This window comes from Acipenser ruthenus, chromosome 21 (genome assembly GCF_902713425.1).
Source record: "Acipenser ruthenus chromosome 21, fAciRut3.2 maternal haplotype, whole genome shotgun sequence".
Taxonomy (NCBI): Eukaryota; Metazoa; Chordata; class Actinopteri; order Acipenseriformes; family Acipenseridae; genus Acipenser; species Acipenser ruthenus.
The window spans coordinates 23,200,961-23,219,295 of record NC_081209.1 but is presented as its reverse complement, the minus strand read 5'-3'; the positions used below and the strand labels follow the sequence as shown (position 1 = coordinate 23,219,295).

The 18,335-nt window shown below is 35.3% G+C and overlaps 1 protein-coding gene across 5 annotated transcripts; it reads right to left on the bottom strand.

The window, feature by feature from the left end:
- Positions 1-616: 616 nt before the first annotated feature.
- LOC117427870 (centrosomal protein of 152 kDa) lies at positions 617-18,280 on the bottom strand. Of its 5 annotated transcripts, none has more exons than XM_058995123.1 (28): positions 18,062-18,280; positions 17,242-17,366; positions 14,996-15,105; positions 14,520-14,577; positions 13,758-14,117; positions 13,058-13,223; positions 12,610-12,750; positions 11,780-11,919; positions 11,402-11,602; positions 10,946-11,093; positions 10,603-10,694; positions 10,297-10,460; positions 9,664-9,874; positions 9,460-9,573; positions 8,931-9,061; positions 8,693-8,821; positions 8,341-8,476; positions 7,824-8,015; positions 7,148-7,453; positions 6,632-6,763; positions 5,769-6,422; positions 5,165-5,261; positions 4,182-4,346; positions 3,767-3,851; positions 3,489-3,580; positions 2,713-2,869; positions 2,501-2,607; positions 617-1,948 (listed from the first exon to the last, which is right to left on the bottom strand). In XM_058995123.1, the coding sequence occupies exons 2-28, from the start codon at positions 17,326-17,328 to the stop codon at positions 966-968; spliced, it is 5,358 nt and encodes a 1,785-aa protein (XP_058851106.1). In that variant the 5' UTR covers positions 17,329-17,366; positions 18,062-18,280; the 3' UTR covers positions 617-965. The 5 variants fall into 5 exon arrangements, with proteins under 5 accessions (XP_058851106.1, XP_058851108.1, XP_058851107.1 ...); XM_058995125.1 differs by having other exon boundaries at positions 3,767-3,854; positions 7,878-8,015; XM_058995124.1 differs by having other exon boundaries at positions 3,767-3,854; positions 13,064-13,223.
- Between the last annotated feature and the right edge of the window lie 55 nt (positions 18,281-18,335).

Sequence of the window (18,335 nt, the reverse complement as noted above, 5' to 3'; positions counted from 1 at the left end):
CTTTTGGAAAGCTGTCCTCCCCAATAGTCGCCTTAAATTGTTTTCATGTATCATCTCGGTAGTGTTCAGAGAGGTCAGGCAAGGAAACTCTAATCCACCCAATTTAGTAACTGCTAAAGCAATTAGGAATATCCATGGTCAGCTGCTTACATCATCTTAAATTAAATTAAAGTTCCCCATAGTCTTCTCCTTAGGCGTTTTCAGTTTAAGGAGATTAGAGAAATCAGCACTGTGGGACACACTTATATGTTATATTCAAACTTAAATAACATATTTCACTTATCAAATATGTTACTAAATTGGACATTTCGTTGATTGTTGGGTTACAGACCCTGCACATACCGATTTATGAAATGCGTTTATAAAAATATCAAAACAGTTATGTTAAAGTTTAAAAACAGCACTTTTACAGTACAGGGTGCTTCTTCTCTAGCCTTTTAAACCTACATTTTCTCTTTGAATCTACTCTCGTGTAATGGAAATCATGGTCTAATGATCCATTGTTTTATGAATTTGGTCAGTAATTACTTTGTCTGCACAATATTATCCATAATCTCATTAAAATCCAAAAACTTCTACTAAAAGAAACCCAAAACAAAACATTAATACAACCAAATTATGTATGACACAAATATTAAAATCTTTATTTTTTTATTAAATTAAATAAATAAATAAATGTTTTTTTTTTTTGTTTTTTTTTTTTTTTTACAAAAAGGTGCACGGCAAGCCATATTACAAAACAAATCTGAAAATATACAAACTTAAAATGGAAACCCTGAACAAACTGACAGTAAACACTAATAATTAATACAAAACAGGTCCAAAATTGATATCCACACTACATATTAGTTAATGAATAATTCTTACTTCATGTATTTAGTTTATATACAATTTAATTTAACAGATGACAATTGTTGCAGCAACAATCACTGTTTAAGGGAATCAGCTTCTAGCACTGTTAATGGTTATTTCTGCAGAAGTGGACTATCAAATCCACTGTCCTGTTGAGCAGCTGTTACTTCTGAAAATAAATTCTTTGGATACAATCTGTACACCTTTTCTCTCTCAGAACCTGGAATAGGTTCTCTTTTTTTAGTAAAAGGCAAGTTGAGTCCAACTGCATTGGGGTCTTGATAGGTCTTTAATTTTGGCTTGGAGAGCACATCTGGCACACATTTTGGAGTGACAGAATGAGATTCAGCTACAAACTCTGTCCCAGACGTATAAACATCATCAGTATTGAAAACAGATGAAACAGAAGGAGGTATATCTGTGGTGTGCTTTCTTGTGGGTTCTGTTTTATTAGCATAATAATGAGATGGTGGAAGGTTGTTCTCCAGTTTCGTACCTAAACTTACTGAACTCCAATCATTTGGACCACCATCTCTAACAGGGGTTTCCTGAACATCAAACAGACTGCTCATAGATTCAGCAGCAAAACAGTTTTCTGATTGGCAGTGGTCAAGTCCCTTTGGCACCATATCCTTGCTTTGATTTCTAAGAGTTACATGTGTGGATACTGTATCACCAAAACTATCAACAGTGTTGAGTAGATGTGCATGGCCAAAACTCACTTGAGAATGGTAGACAGCAGAATTGCAAGTAATGTCCTTGCTTTTTTGTCCAGCTGAACTGTACAGTTTTCTGTTTACATCTTTGAAATGTGAAAATACACCTGTTTGGTCAACACCACTAAGCACATCATTCCTTTCAACTTCTGCCGAGATAGCTTTGGAAACATTTATTTCTGTGGCTGTAACATTACCACATTGTACAAAATGGCTATGCAATGTGTCCTTATCAGCAGCCTGGGCGTTTGGTTGATCAGTATCCATGCTTGGTAATTTGCTTGCAGAGTGTTTTGGTTTGTGGTCTAACAGAGCACAGAGAGTGTTTTCCTCAAAGATTTTGGTGTTCACTGCAGCAGATTCAGATCTTCTTACAGAACCTGCTTGTATAAAATGGTGTTTGTTCATAAAAGAAAAAAATGAAAAAATCATTAAACACTAAGAAGAAAAAAAAAAAACACACGTGTTCCTAAAAACAAAAAAAATCAAGCCAAAGATGTCACAAACAACTTATACATAGTTCCTTTCTTGACTGGCCATGTTAACAGTTTGTCTACTGTTGGGCAGAGAGTTGGCAATCACATTCTCACCAGTTCTACAATGGAAGCACAGACCTTGCATCAGAAACATATCTGGCAACTGTCCACCTAGAGTATACTATACATGGGCAGTGTTACTGGCAATGTGGTGACTTGCAGTAGACCCAGTACAGTTAACCTCTTTCTCCTGGTACTGTAATATATTTTGCCAGATGTATCTGTAGCATTGCAACAAGAAATTACCAGTCAATGTTCAATATAGAATCAAACATGTATTAAATTAACTGAGTTTTAGGGAAAATAAACAAGATACAAAAGAAACATTTGACTATTTTAAACCCCCAAAAATACATACAAAAACTACTGAACAATACAGTAAACATTAATACACACCTGTCACAACATCCTTTTTATTGTACTTTCTATTATGAGCAGGCGTTTCCAACACTTTTGCCATTGCAGCTAGTTTGCTAGCAGCATTCATAATTTTCTTTTCAGCACTGAAGGAAAAAAAAAAAGACGACATTTTTACTTTGCATGGAGTTACGTGTTTATATACAAGACAATACAATTAAAGCAGACATAGTGAAATTTGTAATCTTTACCCTTCTTTCTTTCCACCATCTTCCAACAGTTGCTGCAAACAGGTCAAATAGTATGTTCGCATTTTCCGAGCAGTTTCTTGTCGCTCCCTTAATACTTCCACTCTTATCATTTCAGCTGCTCTCGCCTTGCTTTCTTGGATATACCGAAGCATGTCCCCTGTTGAAACAAACCAAAATAGAATAATTGTCTAACATGTCAGTGATGCATATATCCCGGCCAATGACACATGTAACAAATTACAGGCTGGAAAAAAAAAAAATAAGTATATTAAACACTCTACATAAGCTTCCACCATATTTCTGTTGCAGGTCCTTTTTGTTGTAACCATCAATCTTTTTTTTCTGTAGGCTGCCAAAACATTCATTCATTTAGGTCAATATAGACCGAAAGGTGTATCTTAAAATCAAGTTGTGTGTGTGGTTTGGTGTCTGTTTTAGCAGATATCCTTTCTATAAAAGGATAATTTGATCCCACATGCAGGTGCATATAATTTCTGCACTCTCCTGAACCTCATTGCTATGATGATGTTAACAGACTTAAATACTTAATACAATTTGCACTTTTTTGAAACTGCTGAAAACCTTACAGGGGTATTTGTAAGTGTCAACATTAATGTGGGAGTCTCTAATGATCGGAATAGCTTCTCTACCTGGATCAGGACTATTGTACTACATTGTGTATTTTCTTTTTTAACGACACTAGTTTAACTATCAAACACTCCTCTTCATATTAAATCTCTTGCTTATACTCATAAAAATAGGCATTAAAAATGTACCTCTAATTTTGCAAACAGCTCTCAAATATTGTTCCCGGATTTCTTCTAACCCTTCTTGAATGCAGGGCTCAGACTTGTCTTCGGTTTGTGACCTTAAAAGGTGTAAACAACAAAACAAAAAACGTAACACACACCTGTTACAACTTACACATAAACAACTGAAAAACCAGAGAGAGAAATTGACTTCTGCTTTATGGAGCCAATTAACCTCCATTTTAACAGTAAACCATTAACCAAGAACCATAACTAACTTCCAAATGAATCGAAGGGATACATACCCAGTGGTTGCAGTTTTCCCAGATGCCTTCACTTTTTGAAGTCTTCTTAAACCTTCTTCCCTTTCTTTAATGGTCTCTTCATACTCTGCTGCGGGGGGAGGGGGGGATGGGGGGGAGAAAAGTACAAGTCTCATTTTTAAATAGATTTTTGTAAAGCAATAAAGTACACCCGACTTATACTATCGATTAAAACGATTAGAGTGCGTTGGTGGTGAATGGAAATATAGCCACTGTAGTTACCAAAACAGGGCCATTTTTGTACCATGGTTATGAACATCCCCAACAATGTGTATAATTCCATGGAGGAGATGCTATATTAATCATTTACACTGCAGCGGTATTTAGATAAAAGTTGCCATTTATATCAAGTGAATTCATCCCTAAATGAATTAATTCCCCTCTCAAAATGAAATACCTTTTATTTTATGCACATTAGCCTTGTTCTCTCGTACAGTCTGCTGAAGCTGCCTGCAAGCTTTCTCCAGGTTTCTTCGTAGATCATGACATTGTTTTTGTGATTTTTCAAACTTCTGAATGCAATGCTTACTGCAGGAGAGCAGTTCATTTTCTTGCTCTTGACCTTTAATTTGTGAATTAAAAAAAAGCAACATAATGTCAATGCATTCAATTATTTTTAACACAACAGGTCCACTGCAATATTACTTACACAAAGTCTTTGGAAACTATGAGAAATTTCAAACAGGAATAAAAAAAGCTGTGTATATTAAAAATGAATTGTTTTAAAAAGAGTTAATCTAAGTAAACGATTAACAAAATCATGCCTTCCTTATGTAACAGACTCCTTGGGGATACTAAAGTCTGTGTTTAATTTAACGTATTTAAGCCCGCTACGTGCTTTTAAAATCAGTTTAACTTCACTAATAGTTTAATTGTATGCATGTTGAATGACAGGTCTGGCCTGCATGTGTCCCACGCGGACGTATATGGCAAGGACACCATCTTAATAGGATGATCCTGGAAAACTGTACATAACTAATAAACTCTGGGCATGTCCGGACGCCAATAATGAAAAGCAACCGGGTTATTGACAATCTGTGTTGTGAATGAGTGTGGTATTCATCATAGACATGGGCAGAGATTAAAACAATGAGCAACATGCATATTGAAATGTTGATATTGAAACTTGATAATTGTATATTACAGCTGTGGACCAAATATAAAATATGTTGGAATCCTACACTAAAAAGCGGCATGGCCTTAATGTCAAGGTTTACAATTGCAGCAGTGTTTATATAAATCTACATGTATGACGTCAGTATCTGAACTGGTTTTTGAGATACAAGGCTTTAAGGTGGCAACATTTGGTCTATAAGATATTAAGAGTTTAAAAAAATGAATTTACAAATACATAGACTCCCCTACAGGGGTGCTTAATACCATTATGATGAATTCCAAGTTCTTCTTTTGCTTTCATTTCTTGTTCATGACGAAGTTTCTCTTCTGTTAGAGCACAGCGTAGCTTTTCTTCACTTTTCTAAAAAAAAAAAAAAAAAGTATTTCACATAGAATGCAGTGGATGCCTTTTTTTTTTTTTTAAATACTGTACTTGCAGTATTAACCAAAAAAAAATGACTGCTCTACATGGTAATAGGAGATGTTGAAGTTGAACTAAAACACAGAGCAAAATGGTACAAAGCTAATAGGGAAATAATGCACTTTACATCAGACTTACTGAAAGTTTTTGCTATTATAATGAACCTAATTGTGACAATAAAGAATGAGAGCTTGCAGCACATACTGTTATTTTGAACGTTTGTTTCTATGAAAGCGTCTGACAACTTGTTTGATTAATATGAAATTGTGTGCTCCTTCATAATGCCTGGGGAACAAAATCGCAAAACTGTTCCAAAACCTACTCTGTGTATATTAATAAATCCATGAGCCTAAACATTTGCAAATTGGTGTAATTTGCTGTGTTGGGCAAAAACCCTTCAAGCTCCCCAATGTCAATGCAGCTATGGAATATGTTACACCACACTACCTTTTCCCATTCTTGTTTGGAGACATCCATCACTTTGGAAACAACATCTTTGCATGTCGACACCAAACATGCTTTTAATTTTCCAAAGTACTGATTGTGTGCTTGTTTTGGAGTGCTTGATGATTTGTCAGGTGCTTGGGACTGGCTATTAGGATCTTTAACTAGTAGCTCCTTGATTTCACCAAGCAAAACCTCAAGCTCAATGAGAATTTCATCCTCATTTTGACGTTTCTCTCTCTCAATTTTCACCGCTTGCTGTGTTGACCATTCTTTCTGTTTTCTATCGAGAATCTGCTTGAAATCAGTCTCTTTTCTGATTATCAATTCTTTTTTCTGCCTTTCAAAGTCTTCCTTGGCTACTGTGACCACTTCATTTAATTTACTACGGTGCTCTTCCAAAAAGGCTCGATAATCTTTTTCATTAGCTTCATGAATTTTGTTAATTTCCTCTCGTTTCTCCCTGTTCCACTGTGCATGGGCCTTGGCCAACTCTGCCTTTATGAGGGCAGCTTCCTCTTCCTTTTGATGGTCTAATTTTCTCTGGAGAGACAATGCCTTCTCTTCTGTATTTTTAGCACTTGCTTCCATCCTATCAATTTCTTTAAGGTGGGTTTTCTTCCATCTTTCTTCAGCTGCTTTGAGCACTGTTGATATCTGCAACAGCAACAACAAAAAATAAGGCAGACAGACAAAGAAAACATTTGAAAAATATTTAAAAGTAAAATAATTAAAAACAATTTACTCATGGCTTGGAGAAACAAATCTCCAAAACATTATTTTAGTTAGTGTAGATTATAAAAAAAATAAAAAAATAAAAAAAAAAGACACTCAAACCATTCTATTCTTAGTTTACTATTTGTTACCCGTTTGGCTACATCCTGTTCATGTTCTTTCTCCCACTTTTCTTTCTCTGATTGGAGACTGGCTTTGTACTCTGGAAGGGCATTTAACTCATTACACCAGCAAGTATAAGCATTGGACACAGCTGTTTCTACCTACAGGAAACATAATACAATGTTAGCCTTTCATAGTGGAAAACTACTAAACCATCAAGGTTTACTTTATATTAACATCAGTAATAACTATTATTGGCCTTACATTTTATACACATAGAAATTTGACCTTTAGAGATGCAAATAATGAACAAACCCTGCATTTAATTAAAAACAAAATCAATAGAAAAAAATCCATTAAAAAAGTCTTACAAAAAGCTACCATCATTATTTCTCCATTTTCAGGCCATTCGATTGGAAAGTGCACTTACAAATTGCAATGGAAAAGTAAGACAAAAAAACATTATCTTTTTTTAAGCCTCCCATTACTGTACATGACATTTCAGAAGGCAATAACTTGCCTTTCTGATGAAGATGGATTTTTACCTGTTTTGCAACATTTTCTTGGTGTTTCTTTTCCAGTTCACCTTGTGTTTTTTTCATAGCCTCCCTGACAGCTATAGCTTGACACGCTTCTGCTTCTTGTTGCAATTTCAGTCTCTGTGCTTTCATTTTTTCTTCCATTTCCTCTTCTGGAATTCCACCTGCATCAGAAGACTGTTCTGTCTGGCAACCTTGCACTCGTTTACCTGTTAAACGCTCATGTTTTATATCGTTGATAGATTTTTGTAACCGCTGGCTCCATTCCTCTTCGACTTTGTGCACAGCTTTTAGAATGGCTGCTTCTTCCACCTGAAATTCAAATAAAATTGTCATGTCTTGAGCACTAGTCTCCATTATACAGAATACCAAGGATATTTTAATGTGTACACACTTTGCTTATCAATTAACTGAACAAAAACAAAGCCTCTGGATTCATTCACAATAAATACACATATTAAATTGGCTTTGTTGCTGTGGAAAAACATTAGAACAATGAAATCTGCCTGGTGACAATACCATAAAGACTACCACCATGGGGTGCTTTAACTCTAACATTCAGTAAGTTCTTAGCTTAAAAACAGCCATCATTTGCGTCAGCGATTGTTTCTAAAATGTATTGTGTCCTTCAAGTCTTTGTCAATTCTCTCCCCATCTCCCACAAAAATGTTAGGTTTCTGACCTGCTTCTGCTCATCTTGCCAGGAAATTTTCGCTAATGCCACCTGTGTATTAACCTGCTGTTTGAGATCAGCTTTCATCTCCTTCATCAACTGGTCCTTTGTTGTTGCTTTGAAGATCCTGTGCTTTTCTTCCAATTCAGACTTGAAACTTTCTAAGGAATGTTTATTTTCTTCAGAGAACTGCTTCTTTAACTGACAGAAGTGATGACAAATGTTAATTTTAAAAACAAAATGCACTTGCACCTTTAGTTAAACCATGGTAGACAAGTTACAATGCAAGGCAATCCATCACTCGACATCTATAATCTAAGTATTATTCCTCTTAACCCACGCTGGACAGTGTTTTAGACCAGTTAAACACCACATGTTTACTGTGGAATGGTCTGGAACAGGGGAGTTGTGTTCTGCTCACACCCACTGAAATCACTTGTTCAACATAAAAATCTCTTGTAAAATGATGGAACATTTTTTAAATGAACAGCTGGTTTCATTGTTTAAAATATCTGAAAAAAGTCACCTCATTCTCTTTTAATGCCATCTCTTGTTCCAGTTTCCCTCTTAAATCTTCTTCCAATAAGTTATTTTCTTTGCAGACAGTGATGTAGCATTCTTGTACTCCAACCATCTCCCGATTAAGATCAGATAGTTTTAACCTATACAAAATACAATAAAGGTTTAGGCTAGTTTTCACATCACCTAAAAAAATAATAAATAAATCTACATTAAATCAAAAGTCTCCAACAGACACACACACAGGAATAATAATAATAATTACTGTTACAAAACTTGCACCTGTTTATCAATATCAAAGTTTACCAAAGCTAACATTAAAAGCATATTTGTTTTTCAAAATAAATAAAAGCCCTTACTCCAAATAATGTATCTTTTCTTCATAAAGCTGTGTCAGCTGCTCTTTCTCAAGCGCATGCTCCTGTAATAACTCTCCACGCAAATGACTTACAATATCCTCACGGTGCTGCTGGTGTGTTTTTTCATATCTCAAAATAAAAATAAGGTGAGAAAGAGAGAGAACAATTAGCACCTGAGAGCATAACACTGATTCCACAGTGCTGTATGGTGCGGACACTATTCAAATTTAAGGTTTACCTTTCAGTGGTCTCTTGCTTATCCTGGTCGAAATCCTGCATCATCTTTCTCATTTCGGTGCACAGCTCCTGGTTTGCCGATTTAAGCATCTCCCTGCTATTTCTCAGTTCCTTGATCTGATGTCTTAGTTTCTAGAATGAAAAACATTAATAAATGAGACCACAAAATAAAACTAGTATTAACTGTTGAAGCAAATCAGCGTGTCTGGATGTATTGTTATTATCCAATTTGTAACATTTTCAAAACATGCTTATTTATATTAAATTACATCCTTAAGGAGTTACTTAAGTTTTAAATTGCATGTAATCCTTTGTGATGCAATCCTGTAATAATGTAGGTCCAGGTAAAACCTTAATCTTCACTACCCAGAAAACTTTTTCACCCAAAAAATATTATGGATTCAAAACAGTTTCACTCAGTATCTCATCAGAAATGTCAGTCAACAAAAAGAAACATGCATCGCTTGTAAAGACTGCGTATCGTTAACAACTAACTGAAGAAGTCAATAGCACGTTAAGAGTGTTCTTACCTCAATAACCTGCTGCAAGGCTTGGTTCTCCCTTTGAAGTCTTTCCACCTCCTCCTTCACTGCCTTATCAGTGACTGATGTTTCCAGTTGTTTTTCCAAACCGTTTTCTCTCACCTACAAAACAAAACATATATAATTTATTACATATGTAACATCAAACCTGTGATTTACTATTTCTAGTATTTGGCCCTCGGTGAGCCTCACCTCATGATCTTTTGCATTCTTTTCAGCTTTCTCCAGTTGAGTTTTCAGTTCTTGCATTTGTCTCTGAGATTGTTTGAGTTCATCTTGTAACTGGGTAATCTTTTGTCTCTTGACTTTAAAACTGCCCAAGAAACGTTCCAGCTCAGCTTTAAGTTCCATTATCATATCATCCTTGGACATGCTCTTATCAGTTCTTCCGACAGATAAGGTTCTGGGGGAAAAAAAAAATTGTATTGTACCAAAGACAATAAGCCTCTATACAGGAGAAACATAAGTAATGTAACAATTTAAATCATTTGAAAGAAAGGTTTACCTTGTTCTGCACAATAAAGAATGTGTTTTATTACAGGAATCAGCATTGTATAATACATCTCATACATTACTGCAAAAATATAAGCTCCAGCAAAGCCCTCTGATGTTAGATACTGATCTGATTGACTTGTGTATTCATGTTGCATTAAATATTAGAAAAAAGGAAGTTTGTTTCAATAAATCAGGCCTTGGGTGATAGAGACAATCTGTACATGGTTCTGGTGTTAATGACATTTACCATAGAAATCCTGAATAACCAAGAAAGAAATGCTGGGAAAGGTGACATGTATAGGAAAACGCATTCATTCCAGAGAAAAATACCTGTGAAATTTTGTGTTTTTCCAGTTAACGTTCTTGATACCCAGCTCCACATAGGAATCAGACATTGGGGCCTCTGAATCACCACAGGGATCAGTAGAAAGAATTCCAAATTTACCAGCAGATTCATAAAGAGTTATTTGTTCCTTTAATTCACCAAGCTCTTCCTGAAATAAGCCCATACATTAAATCAATATTTTTATAAACAGGATTACATAAATGCTTCCTTAGATAATTTAGAAAAATCAAGCAGCAGACATAGAATACACTTGCAAATTTCCATTAGATTAGTAAAGCATATATACTGACCTGCAAAGACTTGTTCATGCTGTCACTGATGTTTTTAGCAGATTGTGCTTGCTGTAGCTGAAATCTCAGTTGGTTGAGCTCCTGCACTGTACCTATAAAAAGGGGACAAAATAACAATGCATGTAAATTGGAGATGATTTATATGAAGGTAGTACTCATTATGCAAAAGTATAAATACATTTACTTCAGTATCACAGCACAAAGATGTACTACAAGATGCATGATATTTCAGTCTATATAGACCATAAAAACAAAATCACAGGCAATATAGGGAAATGTGTAGAATAAGATTAAAATAAAATAACCCAGAGAAATGTTAATGGGGGTTGTCAATTGTACAAACCTGTCTGCAGCAGGTTTGTGCACTGCTGCTGGCTTTCCTCCAAGCTCTTTGCGAGTCTGTTGATTATTTCAACTTTCTCCAATTTGGCTTCTTCCTGTTGTCGTTCTTGTTGCTTTATCTGTTCTCGAAGGCGATGACAAGTTTCTTTCTAGCAGAGAAAAAGCACATAACATTTATTTTATTTAATTATACCATCTATATTGAACGTTTCTAAAACATTACTAATGAGTGTATGAAGGGTAATCCTGACATGCAATAAACTGTGTCTGAGATCAAATAATTTTGCAAAAATGATTTACTTGAAACAAGGGTTTCTCTTTGAGGTGTGTACTGCAGTTTGCACAGCATGCAGTTACAAATACTTAAACTGATCTATTAAAAAGATGCAGCATGATTATTAATAAAAACAAATCACACAGTAATTGAGTCATTACATTGGAATCTATCTTCTCTAACCTGCTCTTCCAGGGCGTGGCTCTGTGCATCTAGTTTCTGCTGCAAAGCCAACACTTTGTCTTCATGCTTTTCCTTTAAAGCTGCAAGGATGCTCTCGTGTTGCTCCCTGGCTCGAGTAAGAGATTCTGAACGGCAGAGCTCCATCATCTGCTGCTGCATACTGTCCAGGGCTGCCTCTGCCGCCTTCTGTTTTTCCAAATTCTGCAGATAACCAAAATACAAACACTCAAACTACATTTGTTGCATACCACCATACCACCATAAAAAGCAATAAAAAAGTGCTGCCATATTATTTATGAAAGCACTAGTTTAAGGTAGTCCAACACTTGTGCTATTCAGGGTCTGTGAAACCAGCCCTAAATGTTTCAAATTACTGACCTTTTCTTCATTGGCAGTTAAGGTTTGAACTTGAAACTCCAAGGCTTTAATCTGCCCGGATAACTGCACCTCCTTTTCCTTTCCATCTTTAATTAGCTTTCCAGATTCTTGCAGGGTAAGAGCCAAACCCTCCTTTTCATCTAAAAAAATAAATCATACAGAATTAAAACAAAATAACTATTATACTGTGGCCACATTAGCAGTGCAAAGGTGGTTAAAACGTTACACGTGTCTGGGTTTTATGGCATGTAGGTATTTATTGTGTGTACAGGGCACACATCAGCCTTATCTCCACAATATTGGGGCTTGGGTATTTAAAATGTTCAGAACAGTAGTAACCTTAACCTTTAAAGAGATACTACTGCAATGCGATACTGTACCTAGTTCAAATGTCAAAACAGCTGGAATTTTTCCCATTCTTTAGCAATATTGGCACTGCAACAGTTTAGAACAGTAAGACACTGTCCTCTTTCTTTTCTAGCTACAAAAAATGTATTCAGACACATGCTGGAAACTTTTTTCAAATTACTTTTGTGATCCAAATCTGCAAAACATGTTCTTTCAAGGTTACAACAATTTTGCCTTACAATAGATAACAGGATTAAAAACAGCTTTCAAGGTTGGCAGCAAAAAGAGATTCATGCAGTACTGAACATGATCACCACACCTTTGTAACAGAACAACTATTATTTCTGTTCCAATGCTTTTTACTTAAACCAGTCCAGGGAATTATATTTGAGGATATTTATTGAAAGACATAATTCACTTTGAAAAAACATGAACATTTTTCTAAAGATAGCAGGATTGATGGGACCAATGACTAAACCTACCCTTTGCTATAGCAAGCTGGTGATTAAGGTATCTCATGTCTCGGCTACAGTCTTCCAGCTTTTGTTGAAGTTCTTCAAGCTGTCTTCCTCGAGCCTTGTAGAGGACCTGGAACTGTGCAATTTGTTGGGATTCTGTTGAATCTAAATTTTTGAAATACAGAAAATTTGAAATATGCTCATCATCGAATGAAAATATGGATGCTTATTTTCATTCAATATTTCAACCAAACTACCAGTATACCCAGAAGTGTACATATATTTTAGGCTTGTGCATCTGTAGTTTTTGTAGGTTCACAATACAACCCAGCTTTTCTTATTTATTAAAACATGCTGTAAGGGTATCTTTTTTGTTGTCTTATTTTTTAAAGCAATACTATTTGTAAGATAAATAATGTTCAATAACAATGAAACAAACAAACAAATAAATAAATTAAATAAAAACACACACTTGTACCAGGATTCAAGAACTCTATCTGCATCTGTTCACATTTGGCATCTTTGTTGTTTTCTTCGGCATTGAAGGTTTTAGGCTGCGCTGCAGGTAGATATCGGTTATAGTTGACTTTGTAGCCGTCCATAGGTTTGTCACCCACATTGCTGGTTGCAATAAAACCCTGTTTTAAGGAGAAGATACAGTATAATTATAATATAAGCAGTTTTAAAAGGGCATACATCAAAATGCCTATCTTAATATCATCTCAAACAAAATAACTTTAGACCAGGTAACTTATACTTGTGACTTTCTTTAAATCTGGTTACACTTTTTTTTTTTATATATATCTATGAATTAGTCATTTGCACCAACAGACTTCTCACCTTCCCCATAGTTTTTTTTTTTTTTACTTTCTCAGTTATCTAAATGTTCCATTCTAATTATAATTTGCAGATGATCCCTTAAATCAGCACTGTGGCTACTGCCAGCTCTTTTCTCAGTCAACAATTGAGAACTTCAGTTCATTTCCTTAGATATGCTTTTGAATTGAAAAGACTGTTTACAGAAGCAAAGTTTACACATAAGTTAGAGATATGAATGAACTCATAATTAATTAGGTTAAGAAACTTCTTTCAGGGGAAAACAATCCATTTCCACACCAAATAATAAAAAAATATCCTTTTGATCAAACATTTTCTAATCCAAGAAAACACACCTGATACTGCTGTCTCTGAACATTTTGATCATCATGATTATACTCTTCCCAGGGTCCTTCAGTATGTTGTTGGTATGTTCCAGGAGGGTGATATGGATTGGTTTGGACATATGGATCTTGTTCACATCTTTCATCTATACTGTAATCCTTGCTACCAGCATCATCTTGAGCATCTGTGTTGAGGTACTCATAACCCATGTGGTTATACATATACCCGTGTGCATCTTCCCCTTCCTGCTGCTCACTCCATCCGTTACCATGCGGCTCAGCATGATTAACATGTCCATTAACATGCTCATTATCATTCCTATTAAAGTATTCTTCATGGTACTGGTCCTGAATGTAGCCATCCTCATAATCCTCAAAAGAAAAGCAGATAGAGGTTGAAAATATTACAATCATTGGGCTTACAATTAGACTAAATACAAATGTTTTTGACATGCAGTAAAGATGTTATTTATTCAGCAGCAGATCATTTTCTTTCTGCATACATACAGGTTTTCCTGTTTCTTGTTCAAGTTGTATAGAAGCATATTTCCTATTTCTGTTCTGAATTAGACAATTCAATATAATTAAACAAGCAAGATCACTGCTGCATTTAAACAGTGCATTTGTAAAACTTTGAAACCCCCCTAAATAATTAAAGTATAATTTATTTATATTGAAAAGCAGAACAATCAACATTTTGCAGATGGGTGCTTTTGGATAAATTAAGATTTGTTTAAAACAAAAAACAAACAAACAAAAAAACTTTTAACTTACCACTCCTCCAGTGTTAATTACTCCTTGACGATTATTCAAATCCCATGTTTGTGGAGGTCTATTAAAAGAAAAAAAAAAAGGTGTAAATATTCAATTTGGAAAAGATACCATCCCGGTTGCAGACACAACAGCCCTCATCGATAACCAATAGTTCTGTTTTTAACTTTCCAATTCAAACACATTGGAAACAGACACTTGAGGCAATCATACTCCCCTGTTGCTGCAGCAAAGTTTTAAAGAGAGAGAAAGAGTGCAGGTAAAACTACTTTATGCAATGTTCACTACATGGTAAGCCAACAATGTTTCTGATAAAGCAGAGTACAAAGAAGAATAAACTATGGAAGAATCTTGTAAACACTACCCAAGAATCATATTGAAGAGTAGAAATCCATGCTCGTTCAGAGCAAAGTGCAGTATTGATATTGCGAGTTGTGTCCCCATAGTTGGCTCAGCCTTCATATGTGAAATTTCCTTACCTGCCCGAGGTCCCGTTTGCACTGCAACCAGAATAATTAAGCTCTGGAGAGGACACATCTCTGCTGTCCTCCAGCATATCATCAGGAAGATCAGTCAACAACTTGTGCAGCTATGATGCAAGGACAAAAAAAAAAAACACACACACACACACACACACACACACACTGATTCATCAAAATTTAAGAAAACATTTTGAAAGTACATAAACATGTACTCCATGTGAGTACATAGCTAAATAGAATGCCAATATGTTCAATTTATTATATACATTTATTCCACAAACACACTGCTGTAGAGTAAGTTATTCAATATCTCAACCTTTTTAATGCTTTGAGATTGTGGCATGGGTACAATTACAGCATAAACCCACATGGAGCAATGCTTTGGGATTGTGGCATGGGTACAATTACAGCATAAACCCACATGGAGGTCTAACCCAAGCCCACAAATAGCTAACAGATCAAAAACATACATATTATCATTACCATTAATCTCATACTCAGTCATATTGTACATGTATTGTAACTATCATTTTCAGTTTAGGTTTTGAATGTCTCAGCAGCTTAGCTGGTTCTTCTTACTTTAAATAAATATTCTTGAATGTACTGTACACTTTCCTTCAGCTCATCTGGTATTGGTTTCCACAATCCGCAATATGTACATGCCATTGTTTTACTTTATTAGATCGGGTATATACACACAATGCACGTATTTGACACTATGCTATACAAAAAGAGCAGCTTCTACACATTTGCTAGAGCAGAAACAGCAATTGTGCATCACTATATATATATATATATATATATATATATATATATATATATATATATATATATATATATATATTGCTCCGTAGGTCACCTTTAGTTTTTTAAACTTTCAACAACATAATTGACTAAGAACAGAGTAAAATAAAGTGTCATTGTGCCAAAATTTCAAACAAAGTTTCATATTGCTTTGGTTTTACTCTGCTTGTAGCCCTTGATTGCAAAATATTCAGTTCCAAAGACAAGAGAAAGCATTATTCCCATAACCTTGCATCGTGCACGTTTTCAAACTCATTTTCCTTTTCCTCCTCCCAAACTAATTTTACCAGATGGACAACCAAAGTCTACAAAATTGTTAAAATGACATGCATTATCAGTCTGAAACATTTATAGTGAAGCCTAAACTAGTACAAAACATAGCCCCAATCCACCTGTGTGTGTCTAACACACCCAGTGAGAGGCAAATGAGAAAGAATGTTGAAACTTTCAGGTTAATCAGTGCCACACCTGAGACTGGGTATCTCCTTCACCTGTACACATACACGCACACAACGCTTTACCCAACGAACTGCGAAATAATCAAATCAGTGATTGAAAGCCTGATTGGTTGGAGACTGTACTTGCATTCACCATTTGCACTTTTACACTTAACACACAACCCCCACTCTACATAGGTTTGAGGACCTATTGTATTATTTAGTAGGCTGTACTTGTTTTCTAGAGCGTATGCAAAATTATAATTCTGTTTTCTCAAAAAGAGTACCATAGTAAAGCCATGTTAACTGTAATGCTAACCATAAGTGCAGATGTACAGTAGTAATTTGCCCCTAACCAAACATAGATGACTTTTATAAACTCAAGAGAACAGGGACAATAAGCAAGTCTTTTTTGTGATTGTGTGGTTTAAGAAATATTAACTGCAAGTCCCTCATATTATTTTTATATTTAATTTAAATAAATCCATCAGTGACACACTATATAAAATACCTGCAACACACTAGCAATTGTTTCAATAAATTATGCTTTTTATTAAAAGAGGAGTGTTGAAACTGCCACAAAAAAAGACTACTCAGAGCCAATATTAGTCAAAGTTTAAGCAGTTATTTCCTGTCTCCTGATGAGTCAGCAGCAACAGTTAACAATACAAAGATAAAACCTGCTCAACAGCGCCATCATGTGGGCACAGTGAGATATTAACTTCAGTTTATTCCGTGTTCCTAGTTTGTGGCCCAGATGGAATAATCCTGCATAGAGAGGGATGAAAACGGTACCATACCTGGAAACATCTTTCCAATTACTTACAACTTAAAGTCCAAATATCTGTATGTACTGCTCCATCTTACAAAGCATTTCAGTACAGCATAACACTTGTTTTATAAACAGTGTACCAGCCAGCAAGTACAGAAATAAAGCTCAGACAACAACACTGTAGTTGCATTGCATAACATAAAAGTAATCTTTTGAAAGCCATACACTACCTCCTGTTCTCTGGCATAGTCTTCTCTGTCATATTCTTCTTCTTCATGCTGAGTTTGTAGGTCCGCGCTGTCAAAGTCTATTGACATGTTTCACAGATGTGTGTTATCAATTCTTCAGTTCAAGCCTGCAAAAACAGACAGCATGTACTATATGTGGCAGGTGCAAATACTGGTAAAAACCTACCCCAAAGCAAAGTAACAGCATTAATTGAGCCCTGGGATGGGACTGATGAACACATACCAGAATAGGTTTAGTACCACATAATGAAATGAACAGGTATGCTCAAAATATAACAAACCACACCTTCACTTATATTTCATTACGCATGCTTTGCTCATTTTCTGAGGCACCAAATTTAGGAGGAAGGGACAATGAAGTGCAATTATAATTTGCAGTACCAGCAAAACATTGTGCACATTTCACACTGGAGTATAAAGCTAACGACGGTATTTTACATCGTACTTTACTAACAATTTACTTTGACTTGCATGCCATAACTACTCTGGAAATAATGAATTGTACTGTATATTATTACATTAATTATACATTAGCACACACAGGTAGCCTAGACATACGGGTGATATACACACAGGTAGCACAGACATACTGGCGATGTATTAGTACACGTAAATGTACCAACTACGTATGTAAAGTACGTTAAAATCCAGTTGAGAAACTAAACTTCCATTGTACCGCTTTTTTTTAAAAAAAGTACTTAAAAAAGCACATAAATACTGTACATAATGTAGTCACATACATATACAGCACACACAGAGGTAATGAAAATAACAATAAGTACACATATGAAAACAGGCTTACCAATAATTCAGATTGAATAATGCTATATTGTAGTCCTTTCATATTCTACCCCAAACTCACTATATAAAAATATATATTTAAAACTTCAGCAAACCATTTCAGCGCGTAGACGTACCATTTTATACTACACACATAGCAACCCCGAACCTTCTTCAGACAACCAACCATACAATTAAAAAGTCTGTAACTGACAGCGAAACTGGCCAATCAAGACAAGGATTCTGGCATGTAGTTGTGTGCCCGCCAATGGATATTTAAGCAAGGCGTGGTTAAC